This window comes from Zingiber officinale, chromosome 1A (genome assembly GCF_018446385.1).
Source record: "Zingiber officinale cultivar Zhangliang chromosome 1A, Zo_v1.1, whole genome shotgun sequence".
Classification (NCBI taxonomy): Eukaryota; Viridiplantae; Streptophyta; class Magnoliopsida; order Zingiberales; family Zingiberaceae; genus Zingiber; species Zingiber officinale.
Window position 1 is genome coordinate 9907946 of NC_055987.1, and position 13435 is coordinate 9921380.

Sequence of the window (13435 nt, forward strand, 5' to 3'; positions counted from 1 at the left end):
ATCTGCTGCTCTCTGCTCCTACTGCTTCTCCCCCATCACCGACGTCGAACGCTCACTCTCCTGCCTCCGGTGCTCCCGCCAAATTCATCTCCGATGCGGTGTTATCGAACACCGGTGCATCGGTCCCTGGCGCCTCGATCCGGGATCCTTCACCTGCATCGATTGCTGTGCGATCCAGAAACGCTGCGGCAGGAACCTTGTACAGGAGACTAGGATTTGTCCGGATAACGCGGTAACGGAAGCAAGTTTTGTGGCGGAGAAGGCTGATACAGATTCCAAGAAGTCAATTGATGATAATCTCACAGCTTTGATAGATGATCAGGGAAGCTGCACCGGTAAAGATGTCAAGACACATGGAGAAGATGCTGAAATAGATTGCATTGCTTCCGATTGTGAGGGGAAGACAGACCGTGTATCTGTATTGCTGTATCGGAGAGATGGCAAAGCAAAATCAGAATCACTGCAAGAGGACGATACACCAATATCAGATAAGTATCTCATAAAGTATTCGAGGAGGAGGTTGAGATTAAAAGGTTTGGCAGATCAAACGATAGCCATCTAGTCTATTGGCCAGTGACCATGAGCTGTTCTAAGGTTGGTCTAGCAGATCAAAAAATCCATATGTTCCCTTTATTATCAAATTAACTCCTATTGCCTACCGGACCTCGAGTGCTGCTTCAATTCGATTGAATTGGTCAAGCTACTCAAAAGCAGCTGCCTGTAATGTCAGGTTATTAATGATGCTTCCTTTTGGGGGTCTGTGCATTACCTTTTGAGAAAGCATTGTTCTTGTCGTTTTCATTTTTTTTCTTTCAAATTTCACCTCATTTCAAATGCCTGGATTCTTCTGCCATCTTTTACTTGTTTTGTAAACTAGTTCTAAAACAGCAAATCATCTTCATTCACTTGAATTAAGCAGACAAGCAAACACTACTCAGCACGAACATGAACCAGTTACATATATCCCTTAGAAATCTAACCTTGATTTCGAACACACACATGAGTATGACACTTATTCGCAGCTTAGTTGATCGAACACTACTGGATGAGCAAGTGCCCGGGTAATTACCAAGACAGGATACTTCTAGTACGGCGGTGGCGGTGGAGTTTGATGGTAATGGTGCGGCGGGGGAGACCCGTGCTCGGGGATGGTCTTGTACGGCGGCGGCGGAGGTGGTGGGTGACTCGGCGGTCGCAATGGTGGGTATCCGTGATGGGCCGGCGGCGACGGCGGCGGCAGAGTCGGACAGGAACGGCGGGTCGGCGCAGTTGGAGGGGACTTGTACAACGGTGGTGGACGAGGGTGTTCGCCGTAAGGCGGCTGATGAGCATGGCTCGGTGGAGGCGGCGGGGAGGAGTGGTAGTACGGCGGGTGGCGCCCCGTGCCAACCGGTGGCGTCGGCTTAGGCTGGCGGTGGTGGTGGTGGTGGTGGTGGTGGTGCGGAGGAGGCGCACCGGTTGTTGGAGGGGGCCGATGGTAGTACGGAGGTTGCGCTGCATGAGTTGGCGGTGACGGTGTACTTGGATACGGGTGCTCCGTCGGCGGCGCGAGGTGGCGGGAAGGCGGCGGCTTAGCGACGGGGGTAGGCGTGTAGGTATTAGGAAGGGAGGAAGCTACGCAGTGAGTGGAGAATAGCAGCATGAGCACGGCCAAGAAGGCCGTGACTTGATTAGACAGAACGGCAGCCATGACACGGAATGGAGGACCCTTCGCCATTGCTTACATTTATAGAAGAGTGGCCAATGGGAGTTACTCAGCCAGGCATGGTCTGACCTCGAGGCGACTCGAGTTGCGCATGTTCCTATACAGTGCAGCTCGTTCCCAGTGAAGGTCGAGTTTATCCGCCGGATATTTACAAAAATATATATATATATATATATTTATGATTACAGTAAAATTCTAAATAGTGAAATAAGATGATTTTGGAATTTTTAAAATGTTTAAGGAGTTTTTTTTGAAAAATTATCTTTTAAAACAGAGATATAGAATTGGACCCTTTTTAACGCGGCTCCGGTTCGGCGGTAGCGTGCCCGTAGCCTGTACCTAACCCGGCGTTGCGTGAATCGAGGCTCCTGTCGCATCTGCTCCATTCACGTTCTCCGGACAATTACTAAACTCGATAAGTATTCATTGTCCGGTCATGTGACAGACATGGACTCCCTATTAGATTGATTCGTAGACTTTTGCACCGGACCTCCACCTCGCTACTTCAACTATTATGAGGCGAAAGAATCTAAAGAAAGAATTAGAAAGAGCATGGCGGAATTTAAATGTGTATAGCTCTTTAACTTTTTGTGGAATAGCGTGCGCGAATGAACATGGTTTTGTTTTTTCTTCTTTCAGACAAAGGTTTAATTATTGTTTTATCTTTGAACAAAAGGAAAAGTTGGTCGGTCAATTCAACAGTCGTTGACCAAAAGTTTGTAAAAAAAAACTAAGGTTAATTCAATTAATTTCAAGTAATATGATCGAAAATAAAACTTTAATTAAATGTAGATATGTAATTTTATCTCAGGTACGATCTACAAACCGCTTGCCGCAACTCATTAAATCAATTCTTAATGGGGGAGTAATTGCAAAATTATTTTTATTTTTATGGCTCACAGAGTAGGGAAAAAATATATTAAAGCCCTTTAAAAAAACACTTAAATGAAAGAGTCCTTCATATAAAACTCAAATAAGGGAAATTTATGTAGCCATCAAATCTTTACCATTTAGTTATAATTGCACTGAACCCAAAGCTTCTTATCACATCGAGGGTCAATATAAGAACAAAATTCCATACCAAAAAAATTGATCTTCTGCTTGAGAACTCAAACACATGCATAATGCTGCATCTACCAACAGCACCAAGTAGCACAATGACCTCAACAAGAAAAATAAACTAGAACCAAATAGTTGTGTTGCACAAGACATGTACTGCAAAAACATAGTTGTCTAAAAGCCATATCATAAGAAGCACAGATGAAACAATGTGTTCTAGTCACAAGTTCATCGCCTTATTCCAGCAAAAGTTAAGAGCAATATCAAACAACATTGACAGTTCGTTTTCAAGTACACTTTGTGATAAAGGAAAGTAAGCGGCCAGGCGAGAGCCCAAGAAAGCCACTAATGGGCAGAAATGGTTCGAATCCTCAAGACTGCTTCTCACGATCTGAGCTCCACATAAGACCCTGAAAGTCCAGAAGTGCCAAGAAGTGTAACCTGAGAGTAACAGGTTGGGGGTTAGTGCTTTTCTCAGCAAATATGTAGGCAGTTGAGCAAATAAACAAACATGCATTCTGAACTAGTCAAAAAAATATTAACAGCTAGAATATAAAAAATAAAAAAAGAGAGAGAGAAAACCAAACCATGTTCAGATCAATCTGACTGATGAAAACCCTGATTTGTATCAACCAAGACATACGAGTCAAGTGTAAACAAATCAGATCACTAAGTTCCACTACATTCTGTCTGATCCCTGGTTTCAATATGGTTTTGTATGTTGACACAAGACATTTGTAATTTGTTCTATCCGGCCTTGGAATTATTATTATAAACTCATAGTTTACCTAGAAATCAATTCCATCAATATCAACATTAATAAATTTAATCCTAACTATTTGAAGTCAACATATATATCTTATCCCTCTAAAATCTAAAGAAAGCTACAACCAGTAAAATGTCTAAAGATTTATTGAACATTAATAAATAAAATTGAAATCAAACAAAATAGATTGAAAACAGAGTACTTTTTTGAAGAAATCTAAATGTTAATACACTTGATGTAAATGCATACATGAAATGGTTGGATTGACTTGAACAACAATTCACTCAAAAATCAAAATGAGAAGTGAAGAATATGACTAGTTTGAAAACATAAACTCAACAAATTAAGGGAAAAGAGTAAAAGGAAACATATGTTACTTGGAGCAGGATATGGGTATGCATTGAATTGTTCAACACGTTTTGAGATATTAGGAATATGGGACTGGGATACCAGTACACACTAAGAGAAGTTGAATATTAGGATGAGATATAATATTTGAGATAACCTTGCTTGATTATTTATAGATGTCAACCTACATACATATAGTTGCTCAAAACTTGGTGGAACTCTTATTAGCTTGGTCTACAAGACTCTTTATTTAGATCACTCTCAATAATAATAAATCAGTTTGGAGACAAACTCATTCTAATACCTTCGTCTATAGGAGACTGTCTGTGCACTAAAACTAATTACAAAGACTGTTTGAATTAAAATCCCATTTACAATTAAGGCTAAACACCACCATTTGTTCTTCTTCACAGTGTTATTATCCAGTATAGTCAAGTCTAGCCTAGCCAGCCAGGCACGTTAGCTGAAAAGATAAGGAGCACAACCAAAATGGTCTTTTAACTTTTATGAGAGAAATTTACTTGTTTTCTCCTACCATACAAATAAAACAAGATACTCCTGTATATTAACATTGTGGAGAACCATTCTAGGCAGATTATTGCACAGATTTGATTATTACATATTTGATTTTATATTGTATACAATTTGATTTGATAATAGTTGTAATTGATTAGGAAACATTATGTGATTTCAATTCCTAAAATAAAAGTATGTGATTTGTATATAAAAGGAGGTAAGATTATTGAAATAAATGTGAAGTTTTCTAGAGAAAAACCACATGGTATCAGAGCTGCAATTCGGGGAAGAGGGAGAAGGAAGGAAGGTTCTAGGCCTTTCTTTCCTCCTCCTCATTCTCCTATTCTACAGGTGTATGAAAGAAGGAAACATCGAGTGCCGGTATTACCTCAACACTGCCAAGAAAATTCCCCAAGCCAAGTTGAACCTGAATCACAACATGAGACAATAGATTCTAGTCCACAGCTAGATTTTACATTAAATCTACCAATTGCACGCAGGAAAGGTATAACATCGTACACTCAATGCCCTCTTCACAATTGCATTTCCTACACAAAGCTATCATCATCATTTCATGCATTTGGTATTCCTAACTCTATGGATGAAGCTCTTAAAATTCCTGAATGGAAGAAGGTGACTCTCGAGGAATATAATGTACTAGAAAAGAATGGCACGTGGGTGATAACAAAGCTACTACTAGAAGAGATAACTGTGGGGTGTAGGTTGTTGTTATCAATTAAACAGAATGCAAATGGGAGCACAGACAAGTACAAAACACGCCTAGTGATGAAAGGATATACTCAATCATATGGAATTAATTATCAGGAGACCTTTAGGCCAATGGCTAAACTTAACATAGTGCCCCAGGGCGTAGCGTAGACGGTGGGGCGCATAGCATTTCTTGTGTAACAGCGATCAAATCTCACAGGAACTCATGACCTAGAATTCACCCCATCATGCGCCTCCCGCCGTGGGGCCGACTCTAGGGGGCTTCTGAGGTGGCAGATCCACCACTAAACTCAACACAGTTCGTGTTCTACTATCCATTGTTGTCAACTTGGAGTGGCCATTGTATCAACTCGATGTTAAAAATGTCTTCCTTAATAGAGACTTGACTGAAGAAGTATAAATGGGCATCCCAGCGCTTTGAGACAAGTAATACAAAAGGAAAAGTATGCAAACTCAAAAAGACACTATATGTGCTGAAACAGTCAGGAAGAGCATGGCTTGGCAGATTCACAAAAATCTTAAAGAATGATGGATGCTCTCAGTCACAAGCTGATTACACTTTGTTCACTAAATACTCCTAGATGGGAAAATCACTGTTTTGATTGTGTACGTTAATGATATTGTCCTTTCAGGAAATCATGGTGACGAATTAGAAGACTGAAATCTCTCATGTCCAAAGAATTCGGGATCAAAGACTTGGGGTATTTAAAGTATTTCTTGGGAATGAAAGTGGCATGAAGCAACAAAGCATATTTGTTTCCCAATGCAAATATGTACTTGCTTTGTTGCATGAAACTAGAATAAGTGGGTGCAAGCCGACTAAAACTCCCATGGATCCCAATACTAGGTATATGACTAGAACTGATGGATTAGCGGCTGACAAAGGATAATACCAACGGCTAATGGGTGAGTTGATCTACCTATCTCATACTCAGTATTGTAAATGGTGATAGGCAGTAGTGGCCTACCGCTTCGGCTGCCTAGGCGATTGAATTTTTTTATTATTTTTTATACATAATATTATAAATAATTATTATTCTTCATAATATTACTTTTAATAAAATATATTAATTAAAAAATAAAAAATTTAATCTAAATATTTAAAATTAAAAATAAATAAATATATACATATATTAAATTAATCGGATAATTTTATTAAGCTTTAATTAAGTCTATTTAAATTATCGCAATCATAGCTAGGAGTTTATTAAAATTACTAACCTAATGTTATTTGATTAAACTCTAACTTACAACTTACCCGCGTGTCTATTTCGATCGGACGACGAGTCTGACACGTTGTCGGGACTACGCAAAGTGTCCAAACGCATAGCTAGGTTCGAGCAACGCATCCAGGCCCATTGCTGGTCCAGGCGACGCCTTCGGGCCCGTTATTGAGCTCAGGCAACGCATCCGGACCCATCATCAGGCTTGGGTGATGCATCTGGGCACGTCGTCGGGCTCGGGTGATGCTTACAAGCTCGCACAACACATCCGGACTAGTCACTGGGCCAGGCAACACATCATAGTGGTGAAACGGTGAGCGGAGGAGACGGTTCGAGGCGCAGCTTACCTCCTAAAGCACTGCCTCAGGCAAAGGCGGTGCAGTTAATACCCACCTCCCGCCTAGGCAGTGCTTAGGCGGCCGCCTCAACCATCATTTAGAACACTGATTATACATGTCACATAAGTCTTTTAGTGAGTCGAGTGGGTCAGTTTCTTAGTAATCCATCTGCGGATCACATGGCGGCAATGAATCTTATATTGATATACCTGAAGAATGATCCAGGAAATAAAGTAGCAAATCTTTAGAAGTATATATTGATGCTAATTGGGCAGGGTCTCCAAATGATAGAAGGTCTACATCCTGATATTGCTCTTTCATTTGGGGAAACCCATAACATGGCAAAGCAAGAAGCGAACTCTAGCCGCTAGAAGTAGTGCAGAAGTTGAGTTTAGAGCGCTAGCCTTGCGTATTTGTGAGGGGATATGGCTAAAGTGACTGCTAAACGATTTCAAAGTTGAGACATCATGCCCTACTCAAATCTTATGCGACAACCAGTCGAGCTATCGCAAGTACCAGAATTATGTCCGCCATGATCATACCAAACATGTGGAGATTGATCGGCATTTCATCAGCGAGAGGATTGAAGATAAGTCAATCACGTTTAACTACATTCTAGCAAAGCATCAAGCATCCTTACCAAGGCCTTGTTTAGAATTAATCTAAGTGAGATGAACATGATCCTTGGGTTAGAAAACATCTACCGCCTAAATTGAGGGGAAGTGTGGAGAACCAATCTAGGCAGATTATTGCAGATTTGTTAAACATATTTGATTATTACAGATTTGATTTGATATTGTATAATTAGGAAGATTTGATTTGATAATAGTGGTAATTGATTAGGAGATATTATGTGATTTCAATTCCTTGAATAGGAGTATGTAATTTGTATATAAAAGGAAGCAAAGTTATTGAAATAAATGTAAAGTTTCTCGGAGAAAAACCACAAATATTGAATAATATTTAGATTATTTCCATAAATATCAGAAAGCAGTGAAACCAAGCATATTTTAGTAAGTATAAATCAATCATAAGAATGAAAATAACAAGGAAAACTTTGGTCCATTTTTGCAAAATTGCCAAGATAAAAGATTGTCAGTTGCCTCTAGACATTGCAAAACCTATTCAGGTTAGGCCCAAGATTAACTCAGTTCAACTAGCAGTCAACACCACCTGGTAATTCAAGTTGCAGATGAACACAAACTTAAATTCTAAAGATCTTAGTATTATAAGATATGGAAATCAGTTTCAATTCGACCCACTTGCATGCTTGACTTGGTCACCACATGGTTGAAGCATGGCACTGATGGTTGGTTGCCTGCCATATCGCATTACCATAGTTGAAAATAATAATAATAAAATTTTCAAATTTCCCCATACCAATTTGAAGTCACATGACAATCATGAGGCCGTCAAATGGCTATCACAAGTGGTTGGACAGCAGTGAACATAATAGCGATGAAACATGAATGGCCAACTAAAAATTTCAGGGTTTTACCGAATAAATAAATTAGAGAACAAAGGTTTTCCCCAGATGATAAATCCGCTTATCATTTAATTTCACCCATGATTCACTCTACCATATCATACATAGCAAACATGTGAAGTCGAGTAATAAAAAGAGACAAATCATGCTGCAATAACTTGTAAGACATAGAAGTAATATTGTTACCTTTCCCCACTCAGATCCAATTCCGCTGCATCTCATCTTCAGATGTATCATTTTTGTTCCTAATTCAAGCTCAACCTTTTTCCTCAAATATGTCTCATCGGGACCGAATGAATCCAGATAAGTGGCATATCGTTTATATGCAGCTCTTATAGCATCTTCCAGATGCTCTGGCAGGTGACCAACATTCTGTGAATAATCATATTTATTTAGGTCCATGTTTGGCGAATTGATTGCAAAATGAGGTTAATGACATCCAGCTGCTAATTTTAGATGAAAAGAAATAAACTGAACAGACCTCACCGCTAAAGCCACTTAGATCATCAAGTGCCATTCTAAGGGACACCAATACCCCACTAAACTCCACTGATGCCTCAGCTGCACGAAAGACATTTGCCAGTGCCTCTTGGCCAGCTTTATCTTCCGTAGCTTTGGACAGAGCTGTCTTTGTCTCATTGATGACAGTTTCTGGTATTTCATCCCAGTTAATTGCCAATAAATCCTTTAATGCAGCTTCTATGTCAGGGTCAGTGATGAAAGGTAACTGATTTATGTTTGAACTGAACGCACGTGTTAAATTCACCATAGGAAAAGAGCTACAACCTGAAATAGCTCCATTGTAAACAATACAGACATCTCATCAGGTAGTTAGCAATAGAAAGATTGTCAATCCTACATTTGCAAAGTGAAATCTGTGAAATATAAACAATATGGATAAGAAGAAAAACATGGATATCTTGATTGATGACTAACTAGCAGAATTAACATGCACCAGTGTGTTACGTTTGTGACAGTGGAAATGTTGTCACATGAGTGGAATTAATATGTTAAGAATATCTATAAAAAAAATCAAATGTAGTAAGTTAAATTTACTTAGATAATCTGAAAGGATATAACAGTGAAGAAACACATTTACTCACCTGTAACTATGTTATGGACCATGGGCAAGCCCATGCAACAAAAGAGAATCTGGAGTCCTTCAAATATAAGAGATACACGCACGACAGATTTAGAAAGAAGGGTGCATACCAAGAAAATTAATTCGGCTATAGTAATTGATTTTTATTTAAGTTGAGTATCTTTTATTTTCAGTAGAATTGAGTCAACTATCTTTATTTTTAGTAAAAATAAAATCTTTCTTATTCCGTGTTTGTTTTCTTTCTTTGTCGGGAAGGAATGTCAGATGTATTTAAATGGCTAGAATAATGCAATAAAGATTTGATCGAGAGGTTCTCTAATCCCAACGAGCTTCAAATTATCCCTACCATCATAGGTCGTCAAGGTCGTAAAACCAAGAAGACAAAGATTGATTCCAAAAATCAACCGGTAAACCATCCCATTACGTGATCTATATCCAAGGGTCATAACAAACTAAAATTGTAGAATCTTGAAATACTTAACAATAATGATTGGAGTTCAAAGGTAAGTTATGAATAGTCGAATAGGTTTGCTTGTCATGGGTGCTGCCCACTATGTGTTGCTACACATTATGCATTACATCAACTAATTGAGACTTAAAGCCCATCATCTCAACTTTGCAACAACTTAAAATTAAGAGCTACATTTTGTAACTATGATTTAATCATAGAACATGAAACAGACGATAGACATCACATAAGAGGTGGGTGAACTTATGTTATGCTATCCAAAAGAAATACACTTTCAAATAAATAATTCAAATATTAAACATCATCACAGTCCAAAGCTAAAACAAGATCAAAGTTATTTATCAAGATAAATGAGAGAAGTTGTCTCTCAAAAGGTCAAAGACTATAGAGGTTCAAACACATAAGGGTGCTATATTTCTTGAGGCTATTGGACTATTGTTCTTATGGGAGGTTTAGAGATGTTTTTGAAAAGGTCATCAAACCTCCTCTAAACTATACACTCCAATCATCCAGAATCCTTTAAACCTCCTCTGAAGTAAACTGGAGGTGAAATAGTGTGCTGGGTAGATATATTCCAAGACCTTGTTCAAAGCACCAATTTTCACCATCAATTTCCGAGACCCTTAGAATATATAGATTATAGGCAATGCATTTGCACTTTTGATAACACTACCAATTCCCAATATATCTGACACCTCTACCTTTGGACTCAAATATCTTTCAATCTTGACTAGATTGATTTCTCAAACTAACAATATACAAGTTTTGGTCACTCAACCTTCACCATGCATAACAAAATAGTCCATTTATTAGTTAGTCCAAGGAAATTTTTCCAAAATTGTGGTAATTTATGAAAATGAGAAAGAAGAAACTAAAAAAAGTCACATGGTCATTTGTGCAAATGTTGATTGAATAAAGTATCACAGGAGTCTTAGACAAAATTAAGCCTCACAAATAGAACCTCTTGTATTCACAGCATACGAAAGAATAAGACGGCAATAGAATAACAAACAGCAATCAAATCTCGAAAAAGAAAATGATTGTGCTTAAATTTTGATGTATACTTCTATAAGAGTAATAAATAATGGTGAAAACAAAAACGTGAGGAATCTACTAAGAAACACAAATAATCAACTATAGAATATGTCTCGCAAGTCCCGAAATAGTGCATTTCCAAATAATTTAGTATAACACAACTATCTAGAATCACTTGTGACAAAATATAAGCATAAAACTGAACAAAAGTCTAACAGAAAGATGAGAAAAATTCACCTAAATGCTCTATGTAACACTAATGGCAGCTAGCATCTCTGCAAGTCTATGCATTGAAATAATCAAAATCTTAAAGTGTACTAAAAGTACCTCTAATAACTGCAGGAAATGGTTGCGAGATGCCATCTGGATATTGGATTCGGACTTGAGAAGATTGGAGCTTCAATGCTGTAACAAAAACAAAGTTGACCTTCCAAATGCAAAGATAATGTTCTGGCTTTTGCAATATATTAAGTGAAGTGGCAATGCTTTCTTACTTCTAATCTGAGATGAAATTGAGCATCCCTCCATTGGCATTAACGCACTGGTGACATAATCAAAAAGTTAATAGTTTGGTAAAATTTTCAGGTAAGAAGAAAGATTATCCATGCCAATAATCAAAGTAGCTACAGAAGGAAAAGGTGAAAATTATAAAATATTTTAGAAGCACCTAGAGATGGACAAATGGTAGTTATGCAGATTATATCTCCATAAGTACTGGGTAGGATAAACTCGATCAAGGATGAAGTAACAAATTTTTTTATTTTTAAACCGAGGTGGTTAAAGGAAAACTATGTCAAAATACAAAGTTTACAACCATGTCTTCCAGAAAATTCAATCGCTAGATTATCAACAAAGAAAGCCTGCAAAAAAAAAAACCCTAAAGTGGACGACTTTGGCTAAATCGACCTTTTTTGCCTTTAAGATCGCTCACGTACTCTTAGTAATGGGCAAACGATGTCCATGATGTTTTTCTTTCAAAATCGATCCAGGAACATGGGTAGCTTTCCATAATGCACTGATATCTGACTAAATAGTACGATTCTTCAAACCAACGGTTTGATAACCATCCAAAAAATTTAGAAGCCTTGAATCGACGAGAAATTTTAAAGACTAAACACTGGCCGAGAAGATCAGATCCGCAAACAGACGGGTTATCTATGTATTCTTACTCGGAAAAAACTGCGGATCGGGGAGCTACAATCGTTTTTCTGGAGAATGGAGAGAAAAGCAGAAGCTTCTTTCCCTCTCTTCTGAAAGCCGCCATCGCCATCGTCTACGATCGGAGAGCACCACGCCGAAACTGAAAAGCGGAATCAATTTTGATGCTGGGAACGATCAGTATTTAAGGGCGAATTTATCGAATAGAATTAGTGCGTGAAGTGAAGGGCCTTCTAAGCCGTTCGATCAGGCAAGTTGTACATGATTTAATTCAGACCGTCGGCGATCTGAATTGATTTGTGGGTCCGGTTATCCTCAGTTGTGTTCTCCTGGGGGCAGATGGAGAGAACGGACTCACTCACTTGGAAGGAGGTAAAAGATTCATTTAGTATTAGTGGAGCGATGCGATATTTTTTTAATAGGGTATGTGATAATCCCAAACAATATCTTATCTGCTAAGGAGGCGATGTGAAAGATGTGTCATTGTGTCCCTTTTTCTCTCACCTGCCATTTATATAATTTATTTTTTTTAATTTAACTATTAAATAAATTTATCCTCTCCAAACTTTACTTTTTCACGTAGTTATAAATTTGTAAAAATTTAAATAATTTAGGTCTATCAGTAAATTTCGATTTAAACTCATTGATCTACTTAAAGAGCTTCAATTGCATTCATTCCAAATCCTGCGAAGTTATAAAGTGACAAGGAATCCAAATGTGCCCTTCTTTACTATTTTAAAATTTCCCTAGTAGTGTCAAGGAGAAAAAAATCTTCAGCTATAATATTTGAGTTTCGTCTCCTGAAGATCAAGATCACGTTGAACCTAATCTGAGAGCAAATTAGGACCATATTAGGTATGGCGTGGAGAGACTAGGCTCAACTTGGTCCTGACATGCTCTCGGATTAGGCTCAACGTGGTATTGTCTCCGGGAAACTTGACCTAAGTGGATTAGCACAATACTGGAGCACTTCTAGGGAATCCAAAATAAGTAATGGAGGGCCCCTTTGGACTCCTTATGACCTCATAAATCCATAAGACTTGAAATTGGTGCAATCTAAGCTCTCTAGTCAATTAGGGTGTGTTTGGTTCGGGGTTATTCTTGATAACCTTGGTTATCCATCCAAGGTTATCAACAAAAACCTTGTTTGGTTTAGGTATTCGATGATTCCCAAGTAATGTTCCATGTCCGACACGTCAGTAAAAGGGTCATGCAGCCCGGAATCGGAAAACCTCAGAAAACTAAGGTTTTTGTTGATTCCGGGGTTAACGAATTTTTTTTACCAAAAATACCCTCCGATAAGAAAAAACATGAAAAAAAGAAAAAAAATATTAAAAAATGTAAAAAAATAAAAAAATGTTTTAAAAAATTTATTATTTTTTTAAATAAATAATTTTAAAATTTTAAAAATTGTAAAAATAAAAAATAAAAATTTTAAAAATGTTAAAAAATTAAAAAAATAAAAAAATAAAAAAAAATTTATAAAAATTTAAAAATTTAA

The 13435-nt window shown here is 37.8% G+C and overlaps 2 protein-coding genes across 2 annotated transcripts; both read right to left on the reverse strand.

The window, feature by feature from the left end:
- Window positions 1-1084: 1084 nt before the first annotated feature.
- On the reverse strand, window positions 1085-1717 carry LOC121996444 (extensin-like). The gene has a single exon (XM_042550430.1). It carries the CDS (start codon window positions 1715-1717, stop codon window positions 1085-1087), a length of 633 nt encoding a protein of 210 aa, XP_042406364.1.
- Window positions 1718-2863: 1146 nt separating this feature from the next.
- On the reverse strand, window positions 2864-12106 carry LOC122017867 (succinate dehydrogenase subunit 5, mitochondrial-like). The gene is made up of 6 exons (XM_042575578.1): window positions 11946-12106; window positions 11271-11317; window positions 11104-11181; window positions 8652-8956; window positions 8357-8542; window positions 2864-3205 (listed from the first exon to the last, which is right to left on the reverse strand). Exons 1-6 carry the CDS (start codon window positions 12044-12046, stop codon window positions 3149-3151), a joined length of 774 nt encoding a protein of 257 aa, XP_042431512.1. The 5' UTR covers window positions 12047-12106; the 3' UTR covers window positions 2864-3148.
- Between the last annotated feature and the right edge of the window lie 1329 nt (window positions 12107-13435).

Coding starts and splice junctions, on each gene's coding strand:
- LOC121996444 (XM_042550430.1), bottom strand. CDS start 1,717: ATGGCGAAGGGTCCTCCATTCCGTGTCATGGCTGCCGTTCTGTCTAAT.
- LOC122017867 (XM_042575578.1), bottom strand. CDS start 12,046: ATGGCGATGGCGGCTTTCAGAAGAGAGGGAAAGAAGCTTCTGCTTTTC. Junction 11,318..11,945: donor CGATCCGCAGTTTTTTCCGA/GTAAGAATACAT, acceptor TTATGTCACCAG/TGCGTTAATGCCAATGGAGG. Junction 11,182..11,270: donor AATTTCATCTCAGATTAGAA/GTAAGAAAGCAT, acceptor TTTTTGTTACAG/CATTGAAGCTCCAATCTTCT.